General features: G+C 45.1%; 1 protein-coding gene across 6 annotated transcripts in view; it reads right to left on the minus strand.

The window, feature by feature from the left end:
• LOC119390759 (xenotropic and polytropic retrovirus receptor 1-like) overlaps positions 1 to 19,419 on the minus strand; it is a 137,354-nt gene that overhangs the window by 9,779 nt on the left and 108,156 nt on the right. For 2 of the 6 annotated variants that reach the window (XM_049414186.1, XM_049414173.1), the window contains one exon: positions 11,643 to 12,544. In XM_049414186.1, the coding sequence (XP_049270143.1) occupies positions 12,140 to 12,544 (405 nt within the window). In that variant the 3' untranslated portion in view covers positions 11,643 to 12,139. Of the gene's footprint in view, positions 1 to 11,642; positions 12,545 to 17,564; positions 17,699 to 19,419 lie in introns of those variants that run through there. The other 4 variants (XM_037658461.2, XM_037658467.2, XM_049414179.1 and 1 more) reach the window with 4 other exon arrangements.

Genomic DNA, 19,419 nt, shown 5'->3' on the forward strand with positions numbered 1-19,419 from the left:
CGTAGGGGGGGGGGGGGCGGCACTTGCTCGGGATTTTACGGTATATAAGCCGCACGCAACCCTCTGTAAAGGTGGTTTCACTGCAATGGAGGGATGCTATACCATAAATACACCTATCCAGGGAAAATCCGCACTGTCATGAAGCCCCTCTTCAAGCTTAAATGAACATGTATTACCCTCACATCGATTCATAATTTTTAAGTTAAAAGCTTGTTCTATCGGCTTATACGCTCTAAGTATAGTAAGTAGGGGTGTGCGAATATTCGAAATTTCGAATATTTTTCGAATAGTGTTTGCTATTCGATTCCATTCACACTGAAATTTTACTATTCGAACTATTCGAACTTCCCAAAGACAAATGATGTCAACGTCCGATTGAAAGTGACCCCTTCAGATTTTCAATATGCTTCACCTCATTACACTCTCGCATTGCGGCAAAGCTGCCTTTCAAGCTCCGTTACGGTCGAACTTAGCCAAGAGACTAATACCCTTGTCACACGGGTAAGCTTAACCGCTGTTATCCCCAACTGCAGTTAACGGACGTAACCACAGTTACCGTAAACCAGACAGAGGCGCTGTCACACGTTTGCAGCGCTTCCAAGCGTTCTTTAGTTCATACATGGCTGCGTTCGTGCAACACCGCTATTACACCGCCTTGTACAGGGCTTCACGCTCGATTATGGACGCGTCAGCAGCGTGTTTTGATGCGCGTCTACCAAATAGCGTGAAGCCCTGTTCAATGAACGAACGCTGCTGTGTATCAATCTCGTGAAATGCACACGATATTTTTGCAGCACGGACAAACTGGTACCTCAAAGCCGGTAATTTATCTTCCCAAATGCGTATCAACGCCTCCATCGTCGCAACGGGCCAGTTGACACGCTTTTGGCTTGATATTTCGCTGGGAGCCGAGCTGCTCGCGTCCGACATGGAGGCAGCCATGTTGTCAGTTTACGGCGCTAACAGGGGTTGCCTACCTCCGTTTACGAAAACGGCCGTTAGCGGATTAACTGCGGTTAGGGTTGTCGTGTGACAAGGTACAACAGCCGTTAGACATAACGGCCGTCGTACTTAACTGTGGTTAGACTACCCGTGTGACAAGGGTATAAGTCCAATTGGAAGTGGTCCCTAGATTTTCAATATGCTTCACCTTATCACACCCCCGTATTGCGGTAAAGCTGCCTTTCAAGCTCCGTTACGGTCGAACTTAGCCAAGAGACAAAGTCCAATTGGAAGTGGTCCCTAGATTTTCAATATGCTTCACCTTATCACACCCCCGTATTGCGGTAAAGCTGCCTTTCAAGCTCCGTTACGGTCGAACTTAGGCAAGAGACAGCCAACGTCCGATTGGAAGTAATCCCTAGATGTTCAATATGCTTCACCTCCTCACACCCCCGTATTGCGGCAAAGCTGCCTTTCAAGCTCCGTTACGGTCGAACTTAGGCAAGAGACAGCCAACGTCCGATTGGAAGTAATCCCTAGATGTTCAATATGCTTCACCTCCTCACACCCCCATATTGCGGCAAAGCTGCCTTTCAAGCTCCGTTATCGTTTGCATTTTAGCGAAAGTCAAATCCTGCTACTATTCAAAATTGCCCTTTGAACCAAATAGAATGACATTTGCACATGCCTTGTTTCAATTTTAAAAAATATTGTGCAGGTTAGTTGGGTCATGACAAATGTGCGAATTTTTTTTTTATAAAGTGTGATATATGCTATTCGAATTCGATTCGAAATTATTCGACCAAATCACTATTCGCTTTGAATCCGCCTTGAACCTAAAATTTACTATACGCACATGCCTAGTCTTTGAGCTCATCGTCTGCCTGCAGCTCAGCCACTTCCAACTATAGCATATATTTTTAGGACCTCCCTGAGATCCACAATAAAATGATTCTGAAAGATTTGGACGCTACTCAAATGATTTTGAAAATCAGAGAACCTAACTTTGAACTCCCTCTTTAACTCTTTCGGGACCGCCCCATTGGAGCATCGATCATATATGATCGAAGGCTTCCCGTGTGCTGCCATGTTATGAGCTCTGTTATGAGCAGAAGAAAACCGAGCTGAAAACAAATGTTTTTTGCAGTACCTGCAAAGTACACTTGTGTTTTACTACTGTGTGGTGCTGGTTCGTTGAGTGGCAGAAGTGCCATGAAGGCATGAGTGTTGCATTTCTTTTGAAGCATACCAAAAAAGGTGTTGTAAATATGTCTACCAAAACTTTCAAAGTCAGAAAAGAGGCAATGAGCCATGTTTTGCATATCTTGGATTTTTGTTACTGTGGCATTTTTGCCTAAGTACCTATGTTTATTCCAACCTTTTTTTATGTTGCCCTTGCAGCAAGTGTTCAATAGGACATTTTTTATCATTACTATGTGTAATCTTTATGTATAATATTTTAATCTGTATGAAAGACCATTTCATTAGCTTCATTTTGATGTACGTTACAGAAATATAGCGCTAGGACTTGATTTAATAAAAAAAAAATCTTCTGACACTCTTCCAATTGCCTCTTTTTTACGCAGTCCCGAAAGAGTTAAATCCCATAATATTTGACAGGGTTTTTCTGTGGGAAGCGGTGTGCTCATATCTCCCACAAAACTTTTGCACTTGAATATTCTTAAATGAAGATCCTTCTCGGGCCTGGTATTTTCATGAAGGATCTTCTCTCTTTTTTGGATCTGTGCAAAGAAAGGAAGTGGAGACGTTATCTGGCTAAGTGTGAAGATGGGGGACAATGCCAACTGGAAGTGATCTTTCGTTGTTGCTGCCTAAGTCCATTTGAGGTCAAAACTGCCATTTCGGCCTTCAGATAGGAAGTGACAAGGGAGGGGTGTGGGAGGTCTGACGTCGTGCCAGAGGCCGCAATATTACTGCCCCGCAGGCTGCAGGTTGCCGACTCCTGCTATATACAGTATTTGAAGATGCAACACATTGCACAATGCAGTAGTACCTGAAAATTATAAGAAAAAAAATGACGTTACATAAAGAGGTTAAACAGAATGAAAACACAAAATTGAGGTGAAATTCGCAGCACATATCCAGGATTTCATACAAGTAGCACATATCACAATGTTTCCTGAGGAACTTGCATATGAGGTAGAGTGAAAGTAATAACTTCAAACTGGTTCATCAAATCCCCTGTATGCCATATTTTACATCGATAGAAAGGCGGAAGTAGTACCAAGCAATATTATATTTACATTCATGCAAGAATATCACACAGCCAACCAATTACACAGGAGTTAACAGAAATATTAGCAGATCACACATCAAGAAACCTGCATCGGCAGTGGTTAGTCAGTTACCCTAATTCGAATTCCAGGGGTGCTAGAAACTTACTCCAATAAAATGTAGTTTGAACTAAGGCGAGCCCATATCGATATATAGCACCTGATAACCTATACACTACTGATCGCTGGTGTGGGCCTTGCCACGCTTTCCTATATGGGCACTTCCAGTCTTCCCGTGTGTTGTTAGCAGAAGGCACGTCGCCTGGAATGTGCTTTTCCACTCGCTTTCCTCGTGCCACCCCACAATACTGTGCTGTGCTTCCTTATGGGTTGCATAAATAAGCATCCTTCAAATTGCAAGCCACTAGACAGTTTTAGTGTAAAATGCTTGCATTAACGTTAGTGTGTGCCTCCTGCCAAGTCTTAGCAGAACGCCATTTGAAAGAGTTTTAGCATAGCGTACGTAAACAAGGATGCACTGCAAAACGCAAAGCTTTATTGTGCCAAGTGGCAATCGATATCGAAAATAATGCTGTGCTATCGTCCGTAGCGTGCTACTTAAGCAAGATGGCCTGGTGCAAAAACCAGCAGCACCATTTATCGTCGATGAGCAAGTCGTACACGGCAGTAAAACCAGACGAAGCTTTGAGTGCGCTACCACCAGTGGTGCCATCTGGTGCACAGAAGCCAAAGCACTCTCGCGACAATGGCATTGTCTTTCACTAGGTTTGGCAGCATAAAAAAAAACTGGCCGATCTCAAGAATGACGATAAAACATCACCCATACTTGCTTCTCGACGGGACTAAGCAAAAGTTGCTTCTCGAGATGGGACTAAGCAAAAGTTGATGCCAATATTAGTGCTTTGCTGCCATGAAAAAGTCCAAGCCAGAAGTCGAAAATCAGATTTAAGTGGGTGGCCTTACTGCCACCACATTGCTAAATCCAAAATTTAGCGTGCGCATGCAGTGCGTTATTTTGAAGTGTGTGCTAGGGTTTTGTGTTCGCTATTCTACTAAAGCTGTTTACTATCCCAGCCTGGCTGTCTGGGTTCAGTGCAGCGTTGGTTGTAGGGGCTGAGTGCATAGGCACTCTAACTTGCAGGCAATCTGCATAGACTGGGTGAGCCGAAATGGCTGCTCAGTTCACATGTACTGTCTTCCCATGCACCTATGCTCCATCTCAGAAGTTTCCTCCAGCACAGTGGAAGCTAGGGGGCCCCTTAGCCAACAGGAAGGGTGATCAGTCCCTCCAAATGTATTCCTCCGCGCCACGTCATCTTCTTGCTGTACTGTCACTTATTGCCGTTAATGTTGCTGGTTCATTAACCTAATAATGGAAGAAAATTATGACACAAGCAACTATGTAAGGAACACCCAGGATGTGTTGCTACTTTAACATTACTAATAATAGAGCAATGGTACAAATTACAACCAAACTTTCTTTCTTTTTACAAGAAACAGTGCATGCTCAATGCGATTTATTGTTCTGCTGAAGATCGCTAGACACTCATGCTGGGCAACTTAATTTTCCTGTGCGTTTCACTTTTTGGCTGCCAGAGCATCTTTGCAGATGCTTAGTAAGTTTAAGAACAATTCATTTTAAAATGTGGATTCATGTTGTGAATTTTTATGCGTGCCCGGAAATCACAGTATTTTAGGTGAGGTGCCTAAATTCACAACTATCAATGGCACCCAAAATCTTCCTTACTCACACTGGCATCCTCATCGGAGTTTTGTGTTCTCGCTCAGATTGAAAATGACTGGCTCCTAGTAGTCGATAAAGTCGTCAATGATGTGGTCTATTTCCCTCATCTTCCAGGGATGCAACCGCCGAAATAGGATTTGGAGCAATTTTTGGAGCAGCAAAATGTTGCTTTTGGAGCACAAAAATCCAAATTTGGAGCAGGTTACGAAAAAAAAAAACTTAATTTTTTTGCCCGAAATCCCAAATTTGGAGCAGTATAACAAATAAGGCTTATTTTTATAAAAGAAAAGAAAAATATTTAAAAACCATTCAACATCAGCTAATTCGTGCACAGTGCACGTGAACACTGCTATTTCAATAAAAGCAGTGTGTCGAGCCACCCCACAGTGCGAACAATGACTAAGTCCACATTAGCATTTGCAGGACCTGTCAAATAATTCGACTGGCACTGGAAATGCTAACGTGGACCTGCAAACCTGGCAACCTGGAAATTTGGGAGATTCGTAAAGCAGGAGCAAGTGGGGTTAGCGAAAAAAGAAAACTTCCGCACGCTTTTGTCTATTGTTTCTCAAGGCCGCAAAAACACCATACACAGCAGCTCCAAATGATTGCCAATAATTTTTTAGATGTCAGCGATCATACTAGTACTTGTAATTACACGGCGTGTGCACGAATGAGTAATTAAGGAACAAAATGTGCTGTGTCCCTGACAGCTAGTACTAAGAGCCCCTTCTAAATCTCAGTATGCTTTTCCGCAGGACACCAGTGTACTGCGGCAAAAGTGGCTTAAAAAGCGTTCTGCACGCAATAAATTAAGCATCAGGAAATTTGAGTACTGTCTTTTTCTATTGCTATAGCAACTATATGGACACTCTCGACGAGTTTTTGCTGTCATCTCCCGTATAAAGTCCAAATTGATGACATGTCCCTGTGCATAGCATGTTCTACTGCGGGTAAAAACGCGCGAATGCGGGTGACGAACGCGGCTGAAGCAGATATCAAGCGAGCCAGCCCATCTCCGTCGCTCGGAGGGCATATGCGATAACACCACTCCGCTCGGGAAGCCTGCCATCAAAGCATAGAGGAAACGCTCCGCCCGTCTTCAAGGAGCATGAAAAGACGCGAGAGGGGGCGAGGGGGGGGGGCTGTCGCTTGAGTAGCAACCTTGAACTTTGATTCTAAGGCCGCGGTCGCGATCGCTGGCGCACGCGCTATCTCGGCAGCCATCAGCGGGCGGCTTGTATATCCTGCTACGTGCTGCGCTCTCAATGCGAAGGCACTGTGCAGAAAGAGCATCTTTTCCTGAAGGGGCCGTATTCTCTTACACCAACGTTTTGTAGAGTTACGCGAGATCGGATACAAAAGAGTTTGCTGCCAGCCTCACTTCGTATAACATTACAATTTGTTGCTATCGCATTCATCACTTCATCCTTGTGGTGAAACTGACTTTTTTTTCTTTCACGAGGGTTTAGGGTTAGGGTTTGCACGTCTGTATTGGATGACGATGCCCACACTGCAGATGACCAATGCAGCCTCCATTTCTTGCTCAAATTTGCGCAACTGAGAAAATTTTAAGCTGGTCGGGCATTTTGGCGCAGCGTGGTGCAATTTTAACCAATTTTATGGTTTTGGCTCAGCTTGGCGCAAAAATAAGGAACTGTATCAAATTGGCACAATTGGCGCAGCTGTTGCATCCCTGATCTTCTCTTTCTCAATTACCGTATTTACTCGAATCTAGGCCGGCCCCGATTCTAAGCCGACCCCCGAAATTCACAAGGCCAGAAAAAAAGAAAAAACTTAATCATTGTACTCGAATCTAAGCCGACCCCCCCACTTTCGCACATCGTTTTTTCGAAAAAAATGTTGGCTTAGATTCGAATAAATACGGTACATGCTGAACATAATTTTTCCACTTCTGTGCACTAACTCGTGAGATGGCATCTGCAATGAGCTTTTTAAGTTCTTTCAGTTTGAACACTTGGTTTGGGAAAGCCACAGACTGTTTTATATGGCTCCAGAACAGTTCTTTTGGGTTTAGCTGGCAATGATATGGTGGCAGTCTCAAAACGAGGTGTCCAGCAGTGGCAGCAGTGCAGTCAATGCAGTATTCTTTACAGTCCACTTTCAGTGTATCGATCAGCTGCATCAATTCTTTTACCATATTGTTATTCCAAGGAATGCATTTCTGAGAAAACCATGCTTGCATTTCGTTTTTTAGGCTGCTCATATGGGGCACTTTTTCTTCTCTCGCCGAGTGGTAGGGTGAATAGTCAAAGAGAATCGCACTTCCCCACTTTTCATAGTGATGCCCATCCATCTCTTCACTTTGGTCTCCTGTGCCTTTTTTGTGCGTGAAATATTTCTCCGGCACCTTGAGTAAAACAGTTATCGTTTCCACAGTGCATCACAATCACTTGGCTCTCCTTACCACTGGGTTTCTTCATGCCAACAGACGGTGCGCACCTCATGGCTTGTTCTGCTGTTTTTATGCTCTCGACCCATACCCGATTAGTTGTACGCCCGACATTAATCCATGTTTCATCTATATATATAAAACGCACCTGCCTTAGCGACACAGTTGGCATCCGCAGTGGGCTTTTTAACTTCTTTCAGTTTGAACCCATGGTTTGTGTATTTGACGCACGCCCTTACGGCACCACTGAGTGACGTTTGTAGCTTCAAGAAGGAGGGCACTGCAGTACTGCATTTTACTCAGGAAGCCGATCTTCTTGAACAAGCGATGCATTTCTGATGATGACAGTGAAGGCAGCACTTCATCTGCATTTAGGACATCGGCAAGCTTTTTCACTGTAGGTATTTCGTTTCTCTTGAAATAGTCGTGGTGTACTCTTCGCAGCACACTCAAATCGAAGTCGTCGACTTTCTTTTTCCATTTGCAGCCTTCGCCGCCATGGGAAAAATTCTTTGGGAATGTCACTTTGCCATTTCTGCAATGTTCAGTTTCATGCTTGTAAAGGGAGCATTCACTGGAGTTTGTCACGAATGCAGTTCTCTTTATAACTGTGTTAACACTGGTGCACTTGCAGAGTTCCTCCCGAACCATGCAAACATATTTAGGGCCACCAACTTCCGCTCTTTCTAAAAATAACTTTGACATGTAAAGCTCCTGTGACTCGCTGATGCCACGTGCGGTGTTTACACACAACTCGGCGTACAAGGATTCTCCCGTCTGTTTGGCTGTGAAGCACATCCAGATGATGAACAAAGCATTCATATTAGAGCAGATGACAACACCGGAATATAATATGTGGTGGCACCACTACCATTTATAGCGGGTACCTTCCACCTGAGAATCTATATGATGTTGACATTATGCACTGTGTAGCCTGTAAGTTCTAAACTGAAGCCTGTATTTGGATTATATTTGTCCTGACCCTTCGGAAGCAATGTATTTGTGACTATAGGATTGCACTATTGCCAAGAACCATTATCAAGTTCTCTGTGCGTTAGGCTAAGCAGGTGCGGCCTAACAAACAGCTGATCTCACTAACAATGACAGAACGTACCCGATGCTTTGCCCTCAGCGTGAGATGACACAAAGCCACAACTGATTTCCCCAATTCTTTGTTGGTGTCAGCGCAGTGGGCCAGTAACAAGCGCAAGTGTAGATTGAAGAGGACGGTCACGTCCGCATAGGCATTGCCACGTTGCTTTGTAACCACAGTTACCAGCAGTTATTGATACAGCAATTAAATGGATACGACGTAAATGTGAAGTAGAATAAACCTAATAGGTATCAATGTGTCATAACACGTCCCAAACAAGCACAAATGTCTCAACCCTACCAATTGTAAGGCAATTATACAGGTATGTAGAACTATGTTTTGCTGCGCAAGCATGTGGCTTGCTCACACGCCGTAGCTTTGGTAGTGCTGCACGGTAGTGGTGAGATGGAGTATAGTCAGTGACGCTACCGAGGACTTCCGATTTGGAGCAATTTTTGGAGCAGCAAAATTTTCATTTTGAAGCACTTTGGAGCAGCAAACATTTCCATATTAGAGCACATTGGAGCAGGTAATTTCACATGCTGAAATGCACTGGAGAAGCAAGTTGCACTTACATTCAGGCACCTGAATAATTATGGGGCTCTCATGAAGAGCTAGAAATATTTCGAGTCAATGGAAATCTCAGGAGCACTCCATATTTCACTCGATAATGCAAAAATAAGGGCGCGTTAAGTCAAGCGTTCTGGAATAACCTCTTCAGCAATTATTTTCGACACTAACAAATAAACAGAATAGTGGATCAATAAAATCGCACTTTATGAAAACACTCTGAACACATCATCAGACGTGGTAGACGTGGCAGACAGAATCAGCAGACGTGATAGACAAACGCCGTGACGTACAGCAGTGCCTCAATACTAGAGTCACACTGTCCTTAATGCATTCCCCTAAGACGACTCCAAGGCGAGAGCCAGGTTCTTTTTCTTCTCGATCGATTGTATTGCTAGGTGCAACATGACATAACTTAGCTAGACTCAGAAAGCTAACCTCCTCCGACACTCCCTTTCCTCTCTCTGAGGCCTCTCTGTGCTGAATCAAGAGCATTCTCGCAGTGCTTCCAGACTATGGTTTGCGTATGAGCCGGGTTGCCTGGAAGATGGAGATCGGCTACCAGTCAAGCTTCCGCGAAAGTGTCCAAGAGCGCATTCAACCGGGGACTACATGGCATAACAAACTCTTCCATTTCTTATTACAGTGAAGCTGTATACGGCTAAGACATTCCATTTGTGTGCACAAAATCCCCTAGTGCCCTCTAGGGAGCTGTGCAAAAAAAAAAAAAAAAGTCACAGGGTCCCTTATGCATTCGCCTAAGAGGTCTCGAAGGCAAAAGCCATCTTCACATCTTTTTCTTCCCACTCAATGTACTGATCCTCCCCCGCCCCCCTCTGAAAGCTTTCTGCAGCTAACAAAGTTTTGCACTGCCTCCAGGATCGGAGGCACTGCAAGCTTTCTGGACCTCTCCTGATTTTGCACTGCCTCCATGATCGGCACACCATTCACGGAGGCAGTGCAAAGCGACTATGTCATGTGATGATGCTATCATGTGACGTCACTGTGTATGACGTCACAAGTTTTGGAGATCTATGACATCACGATGATGTCATCACGTGATGATTTTTCTCATCGCTCGTGGTGACGCCACCGACACCGATGGTAAATTTTCGCGCTTGATGAGGCATTATATGGACACTCTAGACGGGTTTTTGGTGTCGCCGTCACCGCCACTTTCCGAAGGAAGTCCAAATTGATACCACCCCGCGCATCATACGTTCTACTCACGAGCGCTGGCGACGAACGCGGCTCAATTGGAAATGAAACGAGCTGGCTGTCTCAGTCGTGCGGAGGGCGCATGAGATAACATCAGCCCGCGTACGAGGCCTGCCGTCGATTACTCATCAAACAGGGAGGAAACGCCCTGCCCGTCTTTCGTGACGAGCATGAAGGGACGCCTGCAGGGGAGGGAGCGGTGGGCTGCGTCGCTCGAAGGGCGCAGTCACTGGCGCGCGCGCGCTATCTCGAGTCATCAGGAGATGGCTCGTAAACTTGCTGTGCTCTCAATGCTTACTTCGCGTTTAGAGGACTGACGGCATGAAAACCACTTCTCTCCCTGGAGCGGCCATATTCCCTTAAACCAGCGTTTTGTTGAGTTATCTGAAAGAGTTAGCTGCTAGCATTACTTCGTATATAACAAAACAATTTGTTGGTGTCGCATTCATTGCTTCGCCCTTAAGCAAAACTGTGATTTTTTTTTTTAACTTCAGCTATTGACCTTGGAAAGCGAGGGGTGGGCGTGTAACAAGGCGTAGCCGCTTCACAGGGGGCCTTCCGACACCAGGGCCGTCAGCGATGGGCCCGCCACTGACAGCCCCTGCGCATATTAAAACCGAATTGCGGCTGCTCCGACCAAGATGCATGCTTTTATTAATGAGATTACATTTTTAAAAATGCAAGCGAAAAAATTCTAATTGCGACCCTAGCACTCATGAGCTTGGAAGGGAGGGCCTTTTAGGGGGTATTTACCGCAAGAGCGATTACAAACCCAAATGTGCTGGGGGAAGGAATTACGAAAAAAGTTTTCTGGACGAAGATCCATAGATAAAGTATAATTGAGGAAAAGTGTCAACGCGTTCCCACCGTTCACGTGCTCTTCCATGGTCATGAAGCACGGAAAATTAAACATTGTTCCATATATCTATTGCTAGCGCTCCCAGATTGCATTCCGCGATGTCCAGAAACAGAAGTGACAGACATTTTAGCAGCATGCGTGTAGTTATTACTGAAAGTTGCTTTAATTGCGTGCTGTTTATTCAGTGGAATAAATCTTGGTCCGTGGTTGTGACTTTAGCGGCGCAAAGATCAAGCTGCACATGTTTTGAGACGCCGGCAGTGTTACTGCCGGTGATAGACGCCCCCAAGCCCGAGACTCTGGCGCAGTTTGGCGCAATTTCTGTCGATATTATCAGCATGGCGCAGTAAATCCAATTTGGCGCACTTTGACGCAGTTGGCGCAAGAGTGGAATCACTGAGTATAGTGCTGGTCATTGTATTATTCCAAAGTTTCAAGGCACATTGAAGTGAGAGGCCATGTGACGTGACTTTTTTCAGAAAGATGGTCTGTAGGGTCAAGAAATTTCGTTTGAAATAATCGTAGGGCAGTTCCTCAAGTTCCAAATTTGGGATAGTTTTTCTCTATTCAAATACACACAACTTCACCAGGGCTAGCCCTGCAATCAAAAATATTCGTCAGTTAGAGTTAAAAGAGATTTCAGAATATCTACCGTAGAGGGAGAAAAGAGTTAGTTTACAGAATTGCCACAACGACACTCACAGGGTCTTCTTTGAATGAGAAGTTCATGATTCTGTCAAACATAAGGTCAGAAGTGTAACAGAAATGATTAAAAATATGCACAAAAAGTATATACACATGAGTCCTGTTAAATGTCAGAGAGACAGTCTATCTGAACTATCAACATAAAACAGTAATGAAGGAAGAGGTAAAACGGAACAAATACACCACAGGAGCACAATGCATCTTTCAGCGCAGCAGCCATGCTAAGAAGCTAAAACAGTCATGCTAGGCAAAAGCCAACACCACAGTTCAGTCCAAACAAAAGTGCTAAATTTCAAGAATTCATGCACAACATAGCACACAAGAAGCACACTGAACCCTTTCAAAAACTACAGTTAGCAAGGGTATTCACAACACACGAGCAGGAAAGAAGGGAGTCCACAGAAAAAACACAGAGATGGAGTGAAGACAGCATAGTCGTGCTTTTCCTCCAGAACCAAGTCCAAAGCCAAGCCTGAAGCAAATCCAGCAGCCATTTCTGAAGCCATGCTGTGCCTTCCAGTGCGGTGGGCATGATGTGCACAAATCGCCTCACTTGTTGGTACGTTTTCGAAGGTCCCGCCGGCCCCCACGGTTGACGACGCCACACGGCTCGTCCATCATGCGTACCAAGAGGGCCTGGTTTCCAGCATCGATGGGCGCCACAGAGATGTCGCGCACCGCTCGGAACTTGCCGCAGTTGTTCAGGTGCTCGTTTTCCAGTCGGAAGAAGTTCCACACAAAACGCCTGCATTTAGCATGGGTGAATTCAGTTACTACAGTCACCGTCCAGACAGGCTGCAAAGAAAAAAATTCAAGGAATGTCCAGCCATTGTTTAAGGATTTTCAAGACAAGATTGCCACATGCACTTCTTTCTATATTTTTATGTAATGAGCCCGTTACACGTGTAACCACTGCCTTGCACCAGTTGCGCCGGAATGTCTCGAAACGTTCCAGATTATTTTAGAATCTTCCAATAAGATTGCACGCACAACGCGAATATTACGGTTTATTCTAGAGCTAATGCGAGCACCAGCGATAATGCTAGAAGGTTCGATAAGGGGTGTAGAAAGCAGACTCATTTCACAGACGAGCAGATTATTTGATGACCAATGACCGTGTGCGCTGATATCATTGCACTTTGAGTGTTATTTTTTTTCTGGGCACAAGTCTGTCCAATAAAGAGTTTGATCTTTACCGGCTGCGACTGCTTTCTTCACTGTCACAACTATGTGACAGTATTAAGGAGCCCAGAACACACACAAGTTCTTTGAAAGTTAGTGTGGCAACTGCCAATGAAAGGGGCCCAATGGCTCCCTACCCTGCAGCAAGGAGAGGTATAAACATGAAAAATGAGGAAAGGAAGCAGGGACACATCGCAAAGACTAACGCAAAAGAATGAAAAATTTAGCATTGCAGTAAAAGAAAAATAATATTAACCACTGGCTACACTAATTACAAAACAATACAAAAAAGTCTGATGTTTTGTTAATCGTAAAGAAAAAGTAAGCTTGCCAGAAAAGGGAAGCCAAGTCAGACGGCACAATGAGTCGGAAAACCTTGAAATAGAATGCTTTCAACCTGCAAGAGCGCTAAGGCGGCAGTCAATGTAATCCCTGATTTGGTATCTTCTTGCCAAGCTCCCTGATGCTGTTTCCATGACACCAAAAGGCTTTGCATGTTTAATACAGTAAAATCTCAGTGACAGCTTAAAAGGCGCTGAAAGGTTAAAAATGTAGCTGCTACAAATCCCCAACCTCGATGTCCATACAGCTCTCAAACTGGGTTCCACAGAAACCAGGGGTTCTGTGAAGGGCATTTTAGGGTCCTACAAGCGGTCAGAATGAATGCGACCTGATCACATTTTCGCACATAATTTATTGATTTAGAGAAGGAAATTGGGATCGCAACAAAGACATCACATGCTGCATCTGCCCATTGGTAGTCTGAGCAGCGAGAGACCCATGCGGCTGTGGCGTTAAGACTCGTTACAATCCACACCTTGCAATCTTCACAATCTGCGGACTTGCGGTGGTCGCACACACTAAGCGCTTTTTTGATTCACTCTTGCTAATGTGGTTTGTAACACGCACGTGGAAATCGATTTGTAAACCTGAATTATGGCACCTCCGTTTATGGTAACCATGTTTCCTGTTTTGGAACATTGTGTGTGCATATGTCCGAAGAATCGAACAAGGTCCGGTATGGCATTCCAAATTTTGGTTGCTGCTATGCATTGGTTCCAAATAGTCTTAAGGCCAGTTTCATAGCAAAACGCCCACATAATCTTGTGGAATCAGTAGTGGTATGGCGGGTAACTGCAAGCAGTCGCAAGAAAATTTGTCAGCTACCCAAACTTTCGGCAGCAAAGTACTCACGAAAAAGCTTTCATTTGCACTAAAGTTCCTGTTAGGTGCAACTGTTCTCACAAGACATTTGTCCGATTCTTCAGAGAGTTCAGGAGAGCTTCTTTAGATATCGGGATCACAAGAAGCGGTATACAAGAACAAACAGCGATGCACTTTTCTTACCAGTCACTTGAAAGACATCCACTTTCTGAATGATCGATATCCCTTGCAAAATAAGTAAGAGCTTGTTGTGTCTAGCACAGTAGAACCCTGTTGTTACGTTCCTGGGTGTTACATTTTCCCGGCTTCTACATCGTTTCTGGCCAGTCCCGGCATAGCTGCTATAGGATCCAATGCACTGGGAACCCCACTGTTACACTGCAACCTTAGGACCATTCCTGTATGATACGTCACGAACTGGTACTCTGAGCTGGCCCGAGTGGCCAGGAAGGGCAGCCATGTTGACTTTTCACGCAGATTGGCCTGGCTTGACTATGAGATTAGCCGCGCAATGATGTGTAGACGTTACTGATGACAAGTTTTCAATTGTTTTTGATTCCCACCAGCCAAAGCTCCCACCAGCCAAAGCTCTAAACCCAAAGATCTGTATTTGCTATTCAAATGTGGCATCTACAATGTCATTTGGTTTTGCACCCACTGTTAGCAAAAGTAAATCCTCCTGAATCGGCTTGATTGTGCCATCGGATTGGTGTGGGCTCGCAGTCATCCAGGCTTCCTGCGTGTGATCGTCCTGCGTGTGGCCCCTTGAGAATACTGCCCCAGGCGCCGGAGTTGACGTTCTCATCAGCCGTATTGGCACAAGCTTTATTTAGACCAAATGTATGCTCAAGTGATCATGGCAAGAGCCACACTGCACTGCAAGTGTCTAATTAGCGCTGAAAGGCCAGTTTCCAGTCAGTAATTCGTTCCAACCTGCGCAACTCTCATCTCTAACCCCACAGGTGCTTGCGCTGTGTTGATTGGGCATGAGAAAATGCACCAGCCAATGCTGCACAATTTTTTTTCATGCAAAAGCATAGGAATAAAATTGTGTGCATTTCAGTACGAGTCTCATTTTTTTCATTTTTTTCCCATTTCTCGGCTCTTGCGTTTGTTTTTTCATGGTTTAAAAACGTATCAGCGGGGTTCTACTGAACTACCATCTCTATGGCTGCTCATACTTGTCATCTGATGCATGGCCACAAGAAGAACGCGAAATCGGGTGCTGATACAAGGCACGTGCGGCGCGAAATATTGCATAACGTCATGGTTGTTGAGTGCGCAATGCGATGTGCTAGGGTACTCGCATGCAAGCGTCTCCCGCTGCCCCAAGGTCAAGGAAGAGAGCACTCACGTTCCCACACGCTGCTCTGCTTCAGGAGCTGCTCTCTGTTGTGTGGCATGTGATTAGAAAAATTTATTGCCTCGGTGTTTTGTAACGGCACTGGAAATTCGTTACATTGAAAGTGCAGATAAAACGTGCTTCATTATATGGAGACAAAAAATACACGGTGCTGTGTAGCTATGAAGTCATACAACGTTAAATACTCCATTAATTAACTCCCCACACTGTGCCTGTTTAGATCAATGCTTCAAGTTTGTTCAACCTTCCTGCACTCATAGCTCGCACAACCACAATCTCTTATCATTCAAAACTACGACTGATTTGCACAAATATAGTTATTTTTCCTTAACAACCGAACGTTAGAATGCATTGCCACGATGTTCGCTCTTTGCCAATGACTGATTTTCTGTGCAACTGAGATGCGATGTTGCCGCCACTCCTGCCACAGCTCATGATTGGCTGCAGTACAATAAAACCCCGCTGTTACGTTCCTCACTGCTGCGTTTTCCCGGCTGTTACGTCGTTTTCCGCTGGTCCCGGCATAGCTCCCACAGGATACAATGTATTGGGAACCCTGCTGTTACGTCGTAACTGTCGGACCGTTCCCGTATGATACGTCGCAAAGTGCGCTTGGAGCCGACCAAGTGACTACAGAAGAGAGCGGTCATTGGTGCATTTTCACGCAGCTTGGCCTGGTTTGACCGTAACATTAGCCGCATGAGAGGTGCAAGCAACAGGATCTTTCGAATGATGCAAACAAATGCATCGCCTTCGAGATTCGTATTGCAAAGATGGCGTCTATGACGTAATTGCTCGTGAAAGCAAGGCCTTCGAGATTGGCATTTACTATTGACAAAAGCATAGCCTTTGAGATTTGTATTTTACAAACATGGCATATATGACGTAATTGCTTGCAAAAGCAAGGCCTTCGAGATTGGCATTCACTTCTGCCATCGCGTTGGCGTAGACTCATCATCATCATTATTTGTCAGAGGACGGGAGGAGTTCGAGCTGGTTGGAGCTCGCATGGTCGTGCGCGCGGTTCGCGGTCGGACTCGCCGCGCTGGTCGTGATTGCGTGTGCTTAGTTCTTTCATGCCTACAGCTGTTGGTGTTAAAAAAATCACATACGTTGATTACATTTCTGTGGATGAGGCCGTCCTCAGCGCCGCGTTTCTATCCGTCGACTAGATCGTGGCTGAGCGCGCCGATTTTCGTGCTGCTCGTAAGCATTGAAATAAAATTCTGTACTACTAAATATTTTGTCGTTTTCCCTGTTTTTTGGCTCTTGCGTTTCCCATCTCTTACGTTTATTTCCTACGGTCCCTTCAAAAACGTATCAGCAGGGTTCTACTGTATTTGGAAATAAATAAAATTATATTGAGGTTTAACTGCAGTAAAACACTGAGTCAACCCTAACTAAACTCCTGAATACCAATGTAGGGGTTCCATCACCCCCTGAAAAGTCGTTTGCGCCTCATGGCGCACGCATGTCTCGCATATTGGCCACAGTTAGGTTTAACAGCCGCTGAGTGAGCAGTGGCACTGTGCTCGCGTGGGTTAGGGTTAGCGCGGTGGCGCCGGCAGCACTGCCTGGGGGAGAAGTTAAGCCGGCGGACAGAAAACAGGAGCGAGCCTCTTTGGGGTTTGGTAGCGTGCGTGGATGGACGCCTCCCACGGTGGGTCCGTGGGGGACGATACCGCGGCTCGTTTCCCGCGGGCCCCTAGTGGCAAGTTGAACATTGTCAACGTCACATTTACGGTGCATTGTATGTCTTGTGTTGTCCTGGGTGTGTGTTATGTTTTCCGGGTATTGTATTAGCATTGTATAAGGTTACTTAGCGTGTTACTAGTTGTGTATTTGATTCGGCAGGCGAGCTCGCCGTGATGTAAAAAAAGAAATTAATAAATGTTCACGTGTTGTTGCACAACCGCATGAACTGTGTCCATGTGTTCCGACAGCGGCGTTCTCTTCAGACCCCACAACCACAAGGTGACTGCAATTAAAACTGCATGCATCTGCTGTATTTTCTAAAACTCATTGTGATAATTATTGCAATAACCACTGGGCTCACCTGAAGACTTCAAGCGGGGCAAGGATGGTGACCATTAGGTCTGAATGGATGACACCAAGCTCTGTCAGGGACACCGATAATGTCCATCCAAAACGGAGTGCCAAGTCCGTCAAGATGGCAAAGTAGTAATATCCCTGCAAAAATACAAAAAAAAAAAATGTCTCGCACAGAGAGCATGGACTAGGGTGCTGATGTCCCAGGATTTCAAGCCCAATAATTGCGTCATTTTAATGCATAATCAGACACGATGCAACAGCAGCGAGGAATATAAGGCAGGTCCAACCTGTGCTCACAGTAATTACATGCTTTTGAAAAAGTGGTGGCACGGTCGCTTACATATCAGAGTTTTCTATACCAATAAAGAACAGTAGGCCACTTGACTAATGAAGAAGTTTCAAATCTCTGCAAATACAGTTTGGGAACTCTGCAGCTGGGTGTGCTCTAATTGGATGTGTGCTAAAGTTGACCTGTGGTATGTATAAAGAGGAAACAGAGGTGCCTACATTCCACCAACATAATCTTGTTTATTGCCCTTGACATTGTGGCTACTGTGTTGGCTGTCACATTTGGCTATAATCCAGAACTGGGGCCATGTTGTTGAAATTGATTGTCTGAGAATACGATCCCCAATTCAGGCTTGCTAGTCTCGGTATTACCAGGCAGGTGCATCGCATAAGAATTTGACATCATCTGACAGGGATTAGCGGGAAGATGCCCGTATTTTTGGTCAATGACTCTTGGGTACACAGTCAAACCAACATATAGCAATATTCAAATGCCACAGAAATTCAACAGTCATAACTAGCAAATTTTACGACTGTTGCATCCGCACAGAAAGGCAGATGCCCAACATGTTCCATCCCCTTTATTCGTAAGCAAGTATATACAGTAGACTCTCAGTAAATGGAAATCTCTTAAATGGAACAACTGTTTCTAATTGATTGGTTTCGTACTTGACTTCCGCACCCCTGTTCATCTCTCAGTAAATGGAACTCATGTCAAACAGAACATATTTTCCTGGTCCCTTCAGGTTCCGTTTAACGAGAGTCTACTGTATACATATAGTGAACCAGAGTCCAAGAGGAGCCATGGCATCCCAACAGAACTGTGCTTACCTATATAATAACTGGGCTACAGAAAAAAAGACAAAGTATTAGAGCCCTTCTAACTGTTTGTGAAGCTGGGGAACCGTTACGACGTCGCGCGTGCATTTGGCTTCACTTGCCCGATCGTCGTTGGTGGCATTGGCTCAACAACGACACGCACAGTCGCGCTTCTGAGCGCGCTGACGTTCCTCATACTGCCACTGCTCCTCTTTGAAACGTACAACAGGCGTCCGACCTATGGCAAGTCCAAAAAGCAATTGAACACGTCGCTAGCGCGATCTCTTACGTCATGATACAACAGACATAAAAGACGGATACGCCAATCACAACGCACGTACTAGTGCGGACGCGCTCACGTGGCTACCAGTGAGATCCAAGTCATGTAATGAAGAAGCAAAACCTAAGGTCCTGCGAAAAGCATGGTGTAATGCACGTTTTTTATAACCGTAAGTTTGAAAATACTGCCAACCCGGGGTTTCATACGACGCCACGAGATGGCAAGACGTATCTGTCTGAATGAGGGTGCCTCGATGTCAGTGCTGCCTCCACCGGGAGCTGGGTGGTGACACCCCTTGTCCAGGTGAGCACCATACTGGCTTGAAGTCGTTGACGCGGACACCACCTCTTAAGGTGAGGTGCAAACATGATGACAGACACGCACGTGTAACTGCAGAAATAATAAGCTTTAATAGAAACAACAAACTCGGACATTATATTCAAGGTGCCTGCCATAGCGCGCGTCTGCATGC

Source organism: Rhipicephalus sanguineus, chromosome 1, assembly GCF_013339695.2.
Source record: "Rhipicephalus sanguineus isolate Rsan-2018 chromosome 1, BIME_Rsan_1.4, whole genome shotgun sequence".
Classification (NCBI taxonomy): domain Eukaryota; kingdom Metazoa; phylum Arthropoda; class Arachnida; order Ixodida; family Ixodidae; genus Rhipicephalus; species Rhipicephalus sanguineus.